The sequence below is a fragment of the Malania oleifera genome, chromosome 11 (assembly GCF_029873635.1).
Source record: "Malania oleifera isolate guangnan ecotype guangnan chromosome 11, ASM2987363v1, whole genome shotgun sequence".
NCBI lineage: Eukaryota > Viridiplantae > Streptophyta > Magnoliopsida > Santalales > Ximeniaceae > Malania > Malania oleifera.
The window spans coordinates 29,075,949-29,089,091 of record NC_080427.1 but is presented as its reverse complement, the minus strand read 5'-3'; the positions used below and the strand labels follow the sequence as shown (position 1 = coordinate 29,089,091).

Below are 13,143 nucleotides of genomic sequence, written 5' to 3'. Positions count from 1 at the left end.
TTCCCTGCAATGCGTATGCAGTGGAATGGTGGGACACGCGGCTCCAGGAGTTTCTGATGTACATTTTCAATCTTTACATGAAAAAACAGCTTGTATTTACCAAAAGAAGCAGAGGCATAAATGAGCTCGTCTCTTGAGAACTTGTGGATCACATGAAGCGTTTATTAAAAAACTACAGCACAGAAGGGATAAACCCCAAAATCACAAAACTCAGCTCCAGTTCTAAGCTGTTTGCTGACCCTAGGTAAGTTTTGGGATCTACCCTCATCTGTACAATCCTCTAAATTTCACTGGCACCAAACATGGGGGAAACAATTATACAAGGCCCGAAAAAAGTAGAATAAAAAACATACCCCAAGTGAAAATATGCTGCAGACAGCTTTGATCACGACTCCCCGCATTTCTGTGGTTTGAACTTGCAGCAACCCTTTGTGCAGCTAAGAGGTAGCACTTGTTTAGGAGAGCTCTCATATTGGGCATGCAATCTGTCCCCTTTAAGACATTTTCAATTCAAGGTGAGTGTGAAGCGTCACAATGTGAGGCAAGAGTTCAAGTTCAAGCTTTCTGAAATGTGCGAGAAGAAACCCCATGCAGAAGTCTAACAAACCCCAAGAAGCTAAGCTTCCCATCTGAGTGCCTTATCCAGTCTTGCAGAACCACATGAACGGGTACTGATGGGCTAAGTCCAAGTTCCTGCCAAAGCCCAAATCATAATTTAGTTAGTACATTTTGACTCCTTGATATGTACTGCCTTGCTTAAGGGGATTTTGGGGTTTTCATGAGCCATTTGTCTTATGAGAAGAAGAAAGGAGAGAGGGGCAAGACATGAACAATAATCTTTAATCTGAGTATCATTTGTATCTAGCAAGGGGGCATGCAAGTAAACAGTTTAATTTTCGGGCCCTGCTATTGTATGCTACATTCATATGGGTCTGAGGTTGAATCATATCGTTGTTTTTAAGCCCTTCTTTCACTACAAAGCAAAGGTCAAAGAGATAAAGGAAATATTGTTTGTCCAAAAAAGGAAACCCATCCCAAAGACACATCCCTTAAATAGTAAAACTCAAGAAAATAAAAATAAAAGAAGGGCAGCCCAGTGGATAAGGTTTTGTCGCTGAATCAGGTCTAGGGACATTTGGGTGTTAGCAGAGGCTTATCCCACTTGCAAAGAGGGCTGGTTCTGTGATATCCAAGTCACAATGGAGCAACCATGTGCCAAGGCTCAGACTCGAAAAGGGCAGCTCAGTGCACAAAAGGATTGGCAAAGAACGAGAACGGCCCAAGACCCTTGTATCATATTTTCATATAGAAGATTTCAACCCTCAGTGTGGCCCATTCATTGCCAGATACAGTCTCTCACCACTAAATGCCCAGACACGGATTCTAGGTTTAAAATTTAGAGACATTACATTCCATCCAGCTATATATATAAATATAATGTGAATTTTTATTTCAGTTTAAAAATAATGATGGAACTTAGAAGTAAAGAATTTTTTAATGAAGCTTTTGAAACTGCCATAGGCATTATAATGCAAGATTTACTGCTCAAATATTGTACATATGATACATCAATGACAGGTATGCTATGATAAAGAGCAATAACAGAAATGCAGTAGCCATATTAAACATTTTCAGTTAATATAAATGAAATCTATAAATCAAGATTAGCCACTTTAAAATTACAGCTAATTTAAACATTAATAGGCTGAATAAAATGTTGTAGATAAGAAAAAATAAAGAAGGAAACTTAACTTTGGATTTTGAATCTCAAATATCAATATGAAGTAAATTTTGTTTCAGTCAAATTATTGAAATTTTGAGTTTTTGATGACTTTTGATGATTGATTGAAATTTTGCAAGATGGAAATAGACCACCATTTTGATTTCAAGAGTGGCGGAAGCAGAAATTTCAACAATTTTATGAAAATTTAAGACAAAGGATATCTTACACATATTAGCAATGCATTCAACAGGGAAAAGAAAAATAAGCTGGGGAAAGAAAAGTGACAGTGCCAAAGATTGACACACCGAGGCTAGTTCTTCTATCATAATGGGTCTGTTTCCATCCTTCTCAAACAACTCATAGCCACGACGTGCATGTTGCTCCCAGCTCTCCATTCCTTCCAGTTGATAAACACTTATGGTTGCCGCACAGAATTCTTCAAAATCCAATTTTCTATATTGGAGAGAACTCACCTGCAAAATACATTAGCAGACATTTAACAGCTATTCTCATTGCTTTATTTTTCCAGGCGGTCAATTTATTAAGCAGACCAATCAGGGACAATGGAGAAGGGGAAAAAAAATGAAGAAAGTGATCTTTAGAAAGATGCATTACCATGTTAACATAATCTATAACCTTTGAATCCTTTATGGCATCCGTGGAGTTTTTTGTCACAGCCTGGAAACACTAGTGTAATTTAGTATGACTTTAAAAAAGGAAAAATACATCAGATAAAAATAATCATAAAAAGAAGGAAGCTGACCATCTTAAAATTCTGCATTGAGACAAATCCACTTTTGTTTGGTCCTAGTAATGTAAATTGTTCTTTGAGATAAGCCAGTTGGTTCACTGTCAGTGTCTTTGCAAGAGCCTGTCAAAACAGCGCAAGCTTTATTACACAACAAAGTTGCAGCATTTGTCGTTTTGACTCACAATGTGTTTAGGAGGGGATTGGAGGGGAGAACGAGGGAGAGGGAGGAAAGAGAACCCCTTTAGGATTTTTTTGGTTTTTTTTTTTTTTCCCTCTCTTTTTTGCCTGTTTTTCCAACCTTTTTATTTTTTCAACTGCCAGGCGGAAGGGGAAGGAAGGGTACCCATTCCCTCTAATCCCCTAAAAATTGGCCCAAATTTGGGTTGTTTGGGAGGGGAAGGTGATGTGTTTTACAATTTGTGCCTAGTGCTTCTGCACTTTCCCTCTCTTAACTTCAAAATGCAGTTACCCAGCATTTGGGACTATGAATTTCTGACCCTAAATTTGGATTTGAGTGGATTTGGACAAAATGTAGTACAGGAAATTGTAATGAATAATGAATTTCTTCCAAATCAACATAAATTTAAATCCAAAGCCTGAAACCAACGCTCCCAAACACTACCTTATATGTGTCCAAGAGCAGATTTATTCTAAATCATTAAACTGATATAGTTTCCACTTGTTTTATTTACTTTTTATTAAGAAACATCTCTCAGAAGAGTAGGCAGAATTCCAACCCTGCCATCAAGTCTGGCCACAACTAAAGTAAAGAGATACAGCTTGTCTAGTTTAGCTCAACTAGTGAATTTCAAGGCTACCTGAAACCAGCCACATTAAAAAGGAGGTCAAGCTAGGGGTGCTGACCTGCCTCCCCTCTCTTGCTTCATTATCTATCCCCAATATATATATTTTTTCCAGATATTAATCAAATAGTTTGGTATGTTGGTCTTTTGTTGGCCATAGACAAGCCATTACATTTCAGCTCTTTCCATTATCAGCTTCAGCTGGGCAGTTTTGCAGCTGACCCAGACCAGTCCCATTGCGAAACATTTTAAATACTTAACAAGCCACTCGGGCACCAATGATATTCCTAAACCCGTGATCAGCACTAGGAGATATATTAATGGCCTGATATCTTAAAATTTTTCCATTTCTTAGAAGTTATTGAATTTCTCACGAGGGCATAATCACATACCCCCAAAGCTGACTTTCGTAGAGAAGATGAGCGTATGTATGCCTTCACAAGCTTGTATACAATCATATCCAATGGAATCTTAACATCTTGATCATTAGCCAGCCAGGGATGACCTAAAAACAACAGTCAGCAACAAGCGTTAGAATTCTACCAAATCATACGAAGAAAAAAATAGTAACATAGAATTGCCAATGAAGAAACAATATATGCGGAAGAAAGCTAGACAGGGTACAACCGAACCATATTTTTTTTTATAATTAATTTAAATTTATTTTTCTTTGTTTATAGAGAAATTTACTTATTCCCCTCTTCTCAATTAATAGCTATTTGTTAAATATAGTGACAATAAATGATAATATAAAAAATATTACATCTCAAGTAAACAAATTTTGACAAAACTTTCCTTTGAAATTCTACTGTTACTAATGTTATTGCTTTTTGTCATCAACTATCAACAAGGTAGGAGGGTGCTCATATATTAGACATCATTGGATAAGGACATCAAAACCTAGAGGTCATAGGGTTAAATCAAAGAAACAGCCACCCCAAATGCAGCGGTAAGACTGCATATATCATGCCTTCCCCAGAACCCTTGATGTGGTGTGAAAGCCTTGAGCACCAAGAGTTCTTTCTTATTTTCTTCCTAGTAGCACAAGTTACGCATGAATTAAATCTCCTAGAGAAGGGGGGAAGGAAGGGAATGCGCAAGGGCGAAGGGTAATTTCTAGGTAAAGCCACTGCTGTCTGCATACTGTACCGTAAGAAAGGTAAGTTTTCCAGAAATATATAAAGAGCAGATAGGATTGACTTCTTGCTTAATATTATAGTATCGAGATGGTTCCAGAATTTACTCAGAGCCTGAGCAGCAGTTAATCTCTTTCGGTAATCCTTGTTCAACAATCTTTTTACAAAATCAATTGCATCTGAAGACAAAGAAGGCCAAGGGGCTTCATCAAAGCTTGGATCTGCCTTAAGAACGGTTCGGAAGATGCCAGACTCAGTCCGGGCCCAAAAGGGTCGGCTTCCACATAAAAGAATATAAGCAATTACACCAATACTCCACATGTCACCTTCGGTCCCATATGATCTATGCAGAACTTCAGGAGCAACATAATAAGCACTTCCTACAATATCATTCAGCCTTTCATCTGCCAAAACTTCCAACTGTCAAAACTCATCCTGCATTCTCAAAAAATGAACATATATGTGTGTGCATGTGTGTGTATTGAGAGGGATGAGTTTGAGTAATAGATATAACCTGGATTGACATAGTCAGAGAGTCCAAAATCAATGGCCTTTAGCGGGGAGTTCTCATCCTTAGAAGTAAATAGAAAATTCTGAAACCATTTAAGAATAATCTTTATACTCCATCTAATTAATAATAAAATACAATTCATCAGAGAATTTATTTAATAAAACACAATATTATGAAACAAATATCAGATATACATATAAATGAGAGGCATGGAAAATTTTTCTGTATTTGTAGCAGTCGTAAAACATTTTCACAAATGACATCAGATGATCATAAGTTCTTGAAACCCTAGAATATCTTTTAAGGGAGCTGTAGAAACCCCAATTTTTTTTTCCCAGGCCACACAGCCAAAACCGAAAAAAGAAAAAAGAGACATCTGTGGCAATTTTTTGCATTTCATATAGATCTTTATAAAAACAGAAGAAAAATTTTGCATCCAGTCAACAAATCTCTTTTGTTCTACAAAGTTCACTAAGGTTGTGCTTGAGAGCATGGATCAGACATTGGATCTGGATTTGTAATGTACTCGAACAAAAATCTATGTATTTTGTATTGCGTCTTGCTTAAATCCACAAAAATCTAAATCCAGGTCCAAACTCTGAGATCCCAAATACAAGGTAAGTAACCATTCAATCCATAAAATTCAACTGTCAACAAAATGCCCAACCAAATAAATGAGCCACAAGGTGAATTATAGACCCTGATGACAAATGTACAGGCATTAGGACGCAAAAGTTGTCCTCAACTGCAAAGTCCACCACTGGCTTGTCTATACAGGAACTTGCTGGCAATTTGCAATCACTTAAACCCAGAATTATCACAAGCAACTCATTGATTTGCTAAATTATAGACTGATACTACAAAAATTCAAAATTGAACAGATGAAATTTTTTTCCAATCCAAATTCATTTGCAGAGTGTAATTGCTACTAGATTACTTTCACAAAATACTTTCAGTTCAATTCTCAGGTCCCAAATTAATCACAACTTGAACAACTCCCAAAGCCCAAATTTTTCAACAAGAGTGAGCATATTTTAATTCATGAAAAAAAAAAAGCAAACTAAATTCCGTCATTCCCAGCAAAACATGAACTTATAAACTTCAGTGATCAATTACCTCTGGCTTGAGGTCACGATGAACCACACCTTGGAGATGACAGAAGGCAACAACACTTAAAATCTGGACCATGACAACCTTTGCATCTTCCTCGGAGTATTTTCCACCCCTGGAAAACACAGGAAGAAAATGTATCTGCTAAGAAGGCTGTAAAACAGGCCAAAAATTTTAGATAGAAGAAAATAAGTAAAACATATGGGTACCTTGAAAGAATCCTCTCTAATAGTTCACCTCCTTTGCACAATCTGAAGAACATAATATGATAGTTAAGTTCCAGAATGTCAAAAGTTGGACATAGTGTCTAATTTTTCCTAGCCTATAAGATTGATTTGGAAATGTCAAACAGCCAATAGATATATTTAATTTAATGGAATAATAAATTAACTAACTAATCAAATTTCAAGCCAAAAATGAAGGAAAGATTATCATTGTCCAAATAAAAAATTAACTGCCCCTAGAAATCCCCAATTCTGTCCTTGTAAGTTCAAAATATAAAGCAAACTCCAGCTTCTTAAATGCAACTTGGTGGACTAAGGTGATATTGAAAATTGACTGAGTTGCACTTGTATTAGCAATATTTGTCACTTATGTCTATGCCAGTGTTGCCACTTGGCAACTAGAGCAGCAAATTGAGGCGTAGCAAAAATACAAACAGGAAAAAAGACAATATATGCATGCACACACCATCATTGCATTTGCATCACAATGCCACTGACTCGCAATCCTAAAACAATAGTATAATGTTTCATAAAAAGTAAAAAATAGAAGATCCAAACCAATGGCATTAAGTTCAGTAGATTAAAGAAATTTTTTTTGAAGCAATCTAAACTTACTCCATCACTATATAGACATTGTCCTCATCTTCATAGGCATCATAGAATTGCACTAAATTCTTGTGTCCTGTTAGGGCCCGTAATATTTTCACTTCCCTTCTTACATCCTCTATTGCAATTGCAGTAGTCATCTGCCAAGGGAAAAAAATATAACCTTACCATGAGAACAAAATACACAACATTGGTTCCTTTGCAACAACCAGTTCGAAAGACAGCCTTACAAATACTAAAACAGATTAACAACCCCTAAAACCCTAAAATCTACACAATTGCTTTTCCAATCAAGCCACTGAACTTCACAAATCATACCAATGTTGTCCATCTGTCCTACTGTTAACGTTGTCTATGAACTTATTCTAAAAAAAACATTAAATTTTGTTAATTTGACAACATTTTTTAAAAAAAGTAGCTAAAAAGCACACTTTATGTTTAAGGGCCAGATTCCTACATGGCACCTTTTCTCAATTAAGGCAACTTACAAGACATGCATAAATGCTGACTTTTAGTAGGAGATGTCTTTCACAGCTGGCAACATAGTATGATTTTTCAGTTCAGCGATTTGATTGAGGAAAATAAGTCAGGATAAAAAACCTAAAAAATATTCAAATATCAAGTTTGTAATTCTGTTAACAAAACTAAAATTTATTATTGCAATTCTGTATAAGGGCACTAATTTAAAAGGAAAATGGGTCCACTGACAGCCTTAGTAAGAAAATGACCAAACAAAAAAAATAATGCAAACTTAGAAAGTTGCATGCAGAGACTGGAGCAAGCTGTTAGATAATAATCATAACCAATAAATGTGCAAACTTCTACATAATTTATATGACTCTAAAAGAGCACGTAGCCCCATTTAATGCATTTGCATTAATGCTGGACTATTTTTCCACATAGAATGCGCAACTACGTTCTTGAGCTCCATCAAGTGTATAAATCCACTCTTGTTAGATATTGAGTGGTTTCCATTATCTTACAAAACTTAGCTGAGTACATAAGATCCTCTTCAATCCTATGCAAAGGATAATATCCATCATTTCAATCCTATTCCCCAAAACAATTCTCACAAATATACCCTTGGCCAAAAAGAATTTGGGCACTTGTGCAGGCATTCAGTTGAAAGAAATTATATGGATGTGTGTGTGTGTGTGTGTGTGTATAAAACTAGATGGAGGTCAGATGCAGCACGAAGGGGAGGGTAGGCCTAGAAAAATCTAGATTGCGGTTGCAAAGAAGGACAATATTAATTAATGGAAACAGCACAACTTCACATCATACACATACAAAATTTCCATTTGATAGGAACATATCTGCACATAACAAAGTAGCAATCAAAGTAGTTAAAACCGACTATAAACGAATTAAAAACGAAAATCACAAGACAATTATCAATGAAAATCAAACCTTCGATTTGGGAATAACTTTGACAGCCACATCCTGCCCCTTCAAGCTCCCCTTCTTGGCCTTTGCAGAAGATGTATACCCAAAATGGCCGCGACCCACCTCCTCACCAAGCTCGTAATGCGCCACAAACTGCTTTGAGAATCCAAAGTTCTTATCCAAACCAATTTCATTCTCATTCCCCTCAGGAATTGAGGCTTCATTGGGCTTCACTGATCCATGCCTTCGAGCAAGCAATGCTCGAATGTGTTTTGCAGGGGAAGGTGGTGGGAAAGGGCGCTTGAAAATGCGAAGTGGGGTTGAGCTCACGCTCGAGTTCGCGGGTGAGTTCTTGAAGGCACCGGGAAGAGGGCTCGGACTATAGAAGGGAAAGTTCGAGGTTTTGCTGTTAGTCTGGAAATTCGCTGCCGCCGGCTCACAAATTCCATCACCGGAAGTAGTTGAAGGGTTTTCCGTTTGGGTTTGGGTGTCCTCAATGGGTTTTCCATGACAGAGTCCCATGGGAGTAGAAACCTAAGAAAAGGAGAACAACACAGGAATCGACAATAAAAACGGAAAAAAAAAAAAAAAAGTTTGGGAAACTGTGATCAAGAAACAACCAGAAATCTCAGAAGGATATGTTTGGATTTCAAGAAAGAAAATTCCCAGAAAAACCCGGAAACCAGGGAGGAAAGGAAAGGGAATTCGCCATATTTGAAACAAGAATCCCCGAAGGATGAACTGTGAGGTTTGATGAGTAAAACCCAGAAAGGATTAGCACTGGGACACACCCAGAATTTCCAATTCCAAGGAAAAAACGAATCCAGAGGAGAAAAGAGATTATCAGAAGAATGCAAATAACCTTTACTGATCCGACAATTAATGCAGCAGAGCAAAACCCACTGAAGATTACAGAACAACAAACAATCAATCGAGCCAGTAATAAAAAAATTGAAACCAACGCAAGAAAAGGCAGTAAGAAATTCAATTTCAACAAGAAGGAAAGAATGGGAGGAGAGAAAAGAAGGAACACAAAAGTGGGGAAAAGATGCTTAGCAGAGGCTGCAAGAAAAGAAGAGGAAAGAGACGAAGCCTCCTTTTTCTGCTTTCCCAAGCTTTTTTATTTTTTCAATTTTTCTTGAGAGAGAGAGAGAGAGAGAGAGAGAGAGAGAAATCCCTAGTGTTTGCTTTTGTGTAAACTAGAAATAGCACTTTATTTGAAGGTTGATCAAACAATAATGGAAGGTGGGGTATGGGGTTGGAGTGGGATCCCTCCAGCCTGTCTCTGTTCATCCCAAAACTGAGACTGCAAATATATATATATATATATATATATATATATATATATGCATATGTATGTATGTATGTACTACACTTAAACAAACAAGGCTTACAAACAATTGTCCTTGCCTTTGTATATGAGCTTTGACTTGCTTTTGGTGGGCTTTGAATGCCCAATCACTCATTTTATACCTAAACCAAAGTTATACCCGGGACAGACTTCTTTATATACCTTTGTTTCTTTTTTAAATGTGAAAATTTAGATTGATGGATCTCATTTTTATCAATTTCTATCGTCATACGAGTTATTAGATAGGAGTAAGATTTGTTGTCACATCGTTGATTAACAAGTCTTTTTTTATTAATTTTCATTTTCACACGAGTTATTAGAAGTGAAATCTATTTATCATGTGTCTTACACCTAAGTAACAAATGTACGGGCACAAAAAAACCTAATCCCTTTTATAACTCCGTATTACACACGCGCGCGCGCTCGCGAGAAATTCATCTTCTTTGTCTTTGCATTTGAGTTTTGACTTGCTTTTAGAGAATTCTAAATGGCTTATCACTCTTTCTAAACCAAAACCAATGTTATACAAAAGAGACCGACTTTTCCATGTGCTATTTAAATATGAGATACGTGGTCGGCAAGTTTTTATTTTTATTAATTTGCCTGAAATCTCATTTTTGTTAATTCTTATTTTCGTATAAGTTAGTGTCCGTGTCTTTGTATTAGAGCTTTGACTTGCTTTTGGAAGGCTTTGTACGGGTTATCACTCTTTCTAAACCTAAATCACTGTTATACAAAAGAGAACGACTTTTCCATGTGTCTTTTCTATCATTTAAATGTGATATATATAGCCAACAAGTCTCATTTTTATTAATTCCTATTTTTATATGAGTTATTAGGAGGGAGACTATCCACATGAGTTTTCATTATCTTTTTTTTATTAAGAGTGAGATCTATTTGTCACACGTCTTACGTTTGTTGCCATCATAAGGATAAGTTTATATATATTAAGTTATTCATGTGGTGTTCAATTTCTTTGTGGGCAGACTTTTTTCTTGCTAGTTTTGAAGTTGTCCAAATTGTTAATCACATGTTCACATCTCACCAACTTGATTTTGTTGAAATATGAAAGGAGAATCTCCAACCTTATTAAGTTTTATTAAATGTAAATGATTAGGTATAGTCTCTTATGTTGCATTTCAGGTTGGTTTTCAATGATTTGAATTGTAACAATGCGACTCATTTAGAACAATGATGTTACCCTAATTTATGTGGTCTGTTTATTTTGGATTCTAAAAATAGAATACATCAAAAGAATCAAGTATCCAAGGCCAAGACTTGTCCTTATTGACTTTTTCAAAATTTTGCACTTTCAACAATTTTATAAAAAATTATAAGAAAGAATGAATTCCTGCAAAACTTCTCCTCATTCTCAAAAAGCAAATGCTTGAATTAAGTCAAATATATATATATATATATATATATATATATATATATATAAAAGGGTTATAATTTAGTTGTTTGATGATCTTCAATTGCCATATATATATATATTGGTTGATTGGAACCTCACATTAAGCATGGATTAAATAATAAAAGATAATCTCAAGTTCCATATCATATCTCTTCACATAGTTCATAGAATTCAAACACGAGACCTCTAATATAAAAGTTTCAAACTTTAATATTTGAAATATCCCTTAAAATATAAAAGTAACTATGCTCATCTAAAATAAGTAATGCTATGGTTCACTGGTTCATGACACCACAATCTATTGTTAATATCAATCTGTGCTTCTTACAATCTAGGCTGTTTGGTTTTCAAATATTAAGGATATCAAGGATATCAATCTTGTGCTTCCTACAAATTAGGCTATTTTGTAGGAACTACGAGATTGATATCCTTGATATCTTTAACATCTACGTAGTAGCATTTGAGATGTGAGTGTGTAGGACTTACTGTTGTGATATGGATCGAAAAATTAAGATGCACAATAGAATAAATACAACAAGTAAATGAAACACAACTAGACAACAACAAGATTTATGTGGTTTGGCAAACCCTACATCCACAAAAACAATGGCACACAAATTTTACTATGGAAATCATAAAGTACAAAATACACTTCTCAAATGATCACACACTTCTCAATACATGCCCATAATGACATAAATAACACTCTCTCGGAGGTTTCCCTCCGTTTACCCAACCACCCCAACGTTCAAATTCAAAATTCAAAAAACCACTCGCAACCCGGAACTTCTCGTCAACGAGAATAAGGGATTCATCGACGAGACCAAGAAGAATACTCGTCGACGAATAATTCCACTCATCGACGATCCCATTTTTCTACTCTCGGTATCTCGAAAACTCTGAACTTTTGGGCCTCTCGAGATCTTCTCGTCAATGAGCACAAGACACTCATCAACGAGTCCTTGCCATCTCCTCGTCGACGATCACAGGGCACTCATCGATAAGCCCCTGCTACGCTGCCCTTTCATGTTTTTCTTTCTTCTTTGTTTATGAAATCCAAAGTATAAGAGTCACACCACAAACAACAATCTCCACCTTGGTGATTATACGCTCCTTAGGAGAATCCAAAAAAACATGTCTAACTGCTCCACCTTGAACTTGAAACACTTAGTTGGATATGTCTCCCTTCTATCACTTGGAGACATGAAGTAAGTACAAATAATGCTTAAACTTCTCAGAAGTAACTAATTTCATCAGAATATCCGTTGCACTTTCAGACGTGTAAACTTTCTCCAACACAAGATTACCCTGAAGCAATCAATTCTCGAACCCTATGGAACCTCACATCAATGTGCTTGGTTTTAAAATGGTATATATGATTCTTCGTCAAGTAAATGGTACTTTGACTATTACAATGCAGCATCACTCCATCTTACTATAACCCCAGCTCTCTAACTAAACCAGTAAGTCATAAGGCTTCCTTTGCAGTTAATTACCATATATTCCGCCTCATTCGTGCATAATGCTACCATAGACTATACCATGGATCTCCAACACACCGATTCTCCTATAAAGGTAAACACATATCCCGTTGTATACCTTCTTTCATTCATATCTTTAGCACAATCACCTAATAACTAAAGGACAATCCTGTTGCTTACCGAACATGATGCCATATCCCGATATACCCCGTAAGTATCTAAGTATCTATTTGATGGTTTCCCAATGCTGCCTTCCTGGATTAGAAAGAAACTTACTTACCACGCTCACCGCATGAGCCAAATCTAGCCTTGTACACACCATGACATACATCAAACTCCCCACAACATTAGCATAGGGTACCTTTGACATGTCCCAGATTTCCTCATCCGTACTTGGGTAATCCGTAGTAGACAACTTGAAATGATTTGCCAGAGGTAACACACCGGTCTTGCATCAGCCATGTTAAACCTCTCCAATACCTTCTATACATAACTGCCCTAAGATAACCATAACCTCCCTGCAATTCTGTCATGGCAAATCTCCATCCCAAGTATTTTCTTGGCCAAGCCAAGATCCTTCATGTCAAATTCCTTATACAACAGGTCCTTTAACTGATTCACATCAGTTAAATCCTTTGCAGCTATCA

General features: G+C 36.4%; 1 protein-coding gene across 2 annotated transcripts; it reads right to left on the bottom strand.

Moving 5' to 3' along the window:
• Positions 1-72: 72 nt before the first annotated feature.
• On the bottom strand, positions 73-9,460 carry LOC131168010 (CDPK-related kinase 1-like). Of its 2 annotated transcripts, XM_058127152.1 has the most exons (11): positions 8,275-9,460; positions 6,874-7,004; positions 6,244-6,285; positions 6,041-6,149; positions 4,928-5,006; positions 4,521-4,817; positions 3,670-3,782; positions 2,487-2,594; positions 2,339-2,401; positions 2,029-2,196; positions 73-693 (listed from the first exon to the last, which is right to left on the bottom strand). In XM_058127152.1, the coding sequence occupies exons 1-11, from the start codon at positions 8,770-8,772 to the stop codon at positions 556-558; spliced, it is 1,746 nt and encodes a 581-aa protein (XP_057983135.1). In that variant the 5' UTR covers positions 8,773-9,460; the 3' UTR covers positions 73-555. The 2 variants fall into 2 exon arrangements, with proteins under 2 accessions (XP_057983135.1, XP_057983134.1); XM_058127151.1 differs by having other exon boundaries at positions 73-2,196; positions 8,275-9,456.
• Between the last annotated feature and the right edge of the window lie 3,683 nt (positions 9,461-13,143).

What these genes read in the sequence shown, in the direction of transcription:
- LOC131168010 (XM_058127151.1), bottom strand. Translation starts at nt 8,772, where the DNA reads ATGGGACTCTGTCATGGAAAACCCATTGAGGACACCCAAACCCAAACG. An exon ending in ATCGTGACCTCAAGCCAGAG is followed by an intron (nt 5,007 to 6,040) that starts GTAATTGATCAC and finishes AAATGGTTTCAG; the next exon opens with AATTTTCTATTTACTTCTAA. An exon ending in AACTGCTGCTCAGGCTCTGA is followed by an intron (nt 3,783 to 4,520) that starts GTAAATTCTGGA and finishes TGTTGTTTTTAG; the next exon opens with GTCATCCCTGGCTGGCTAAT.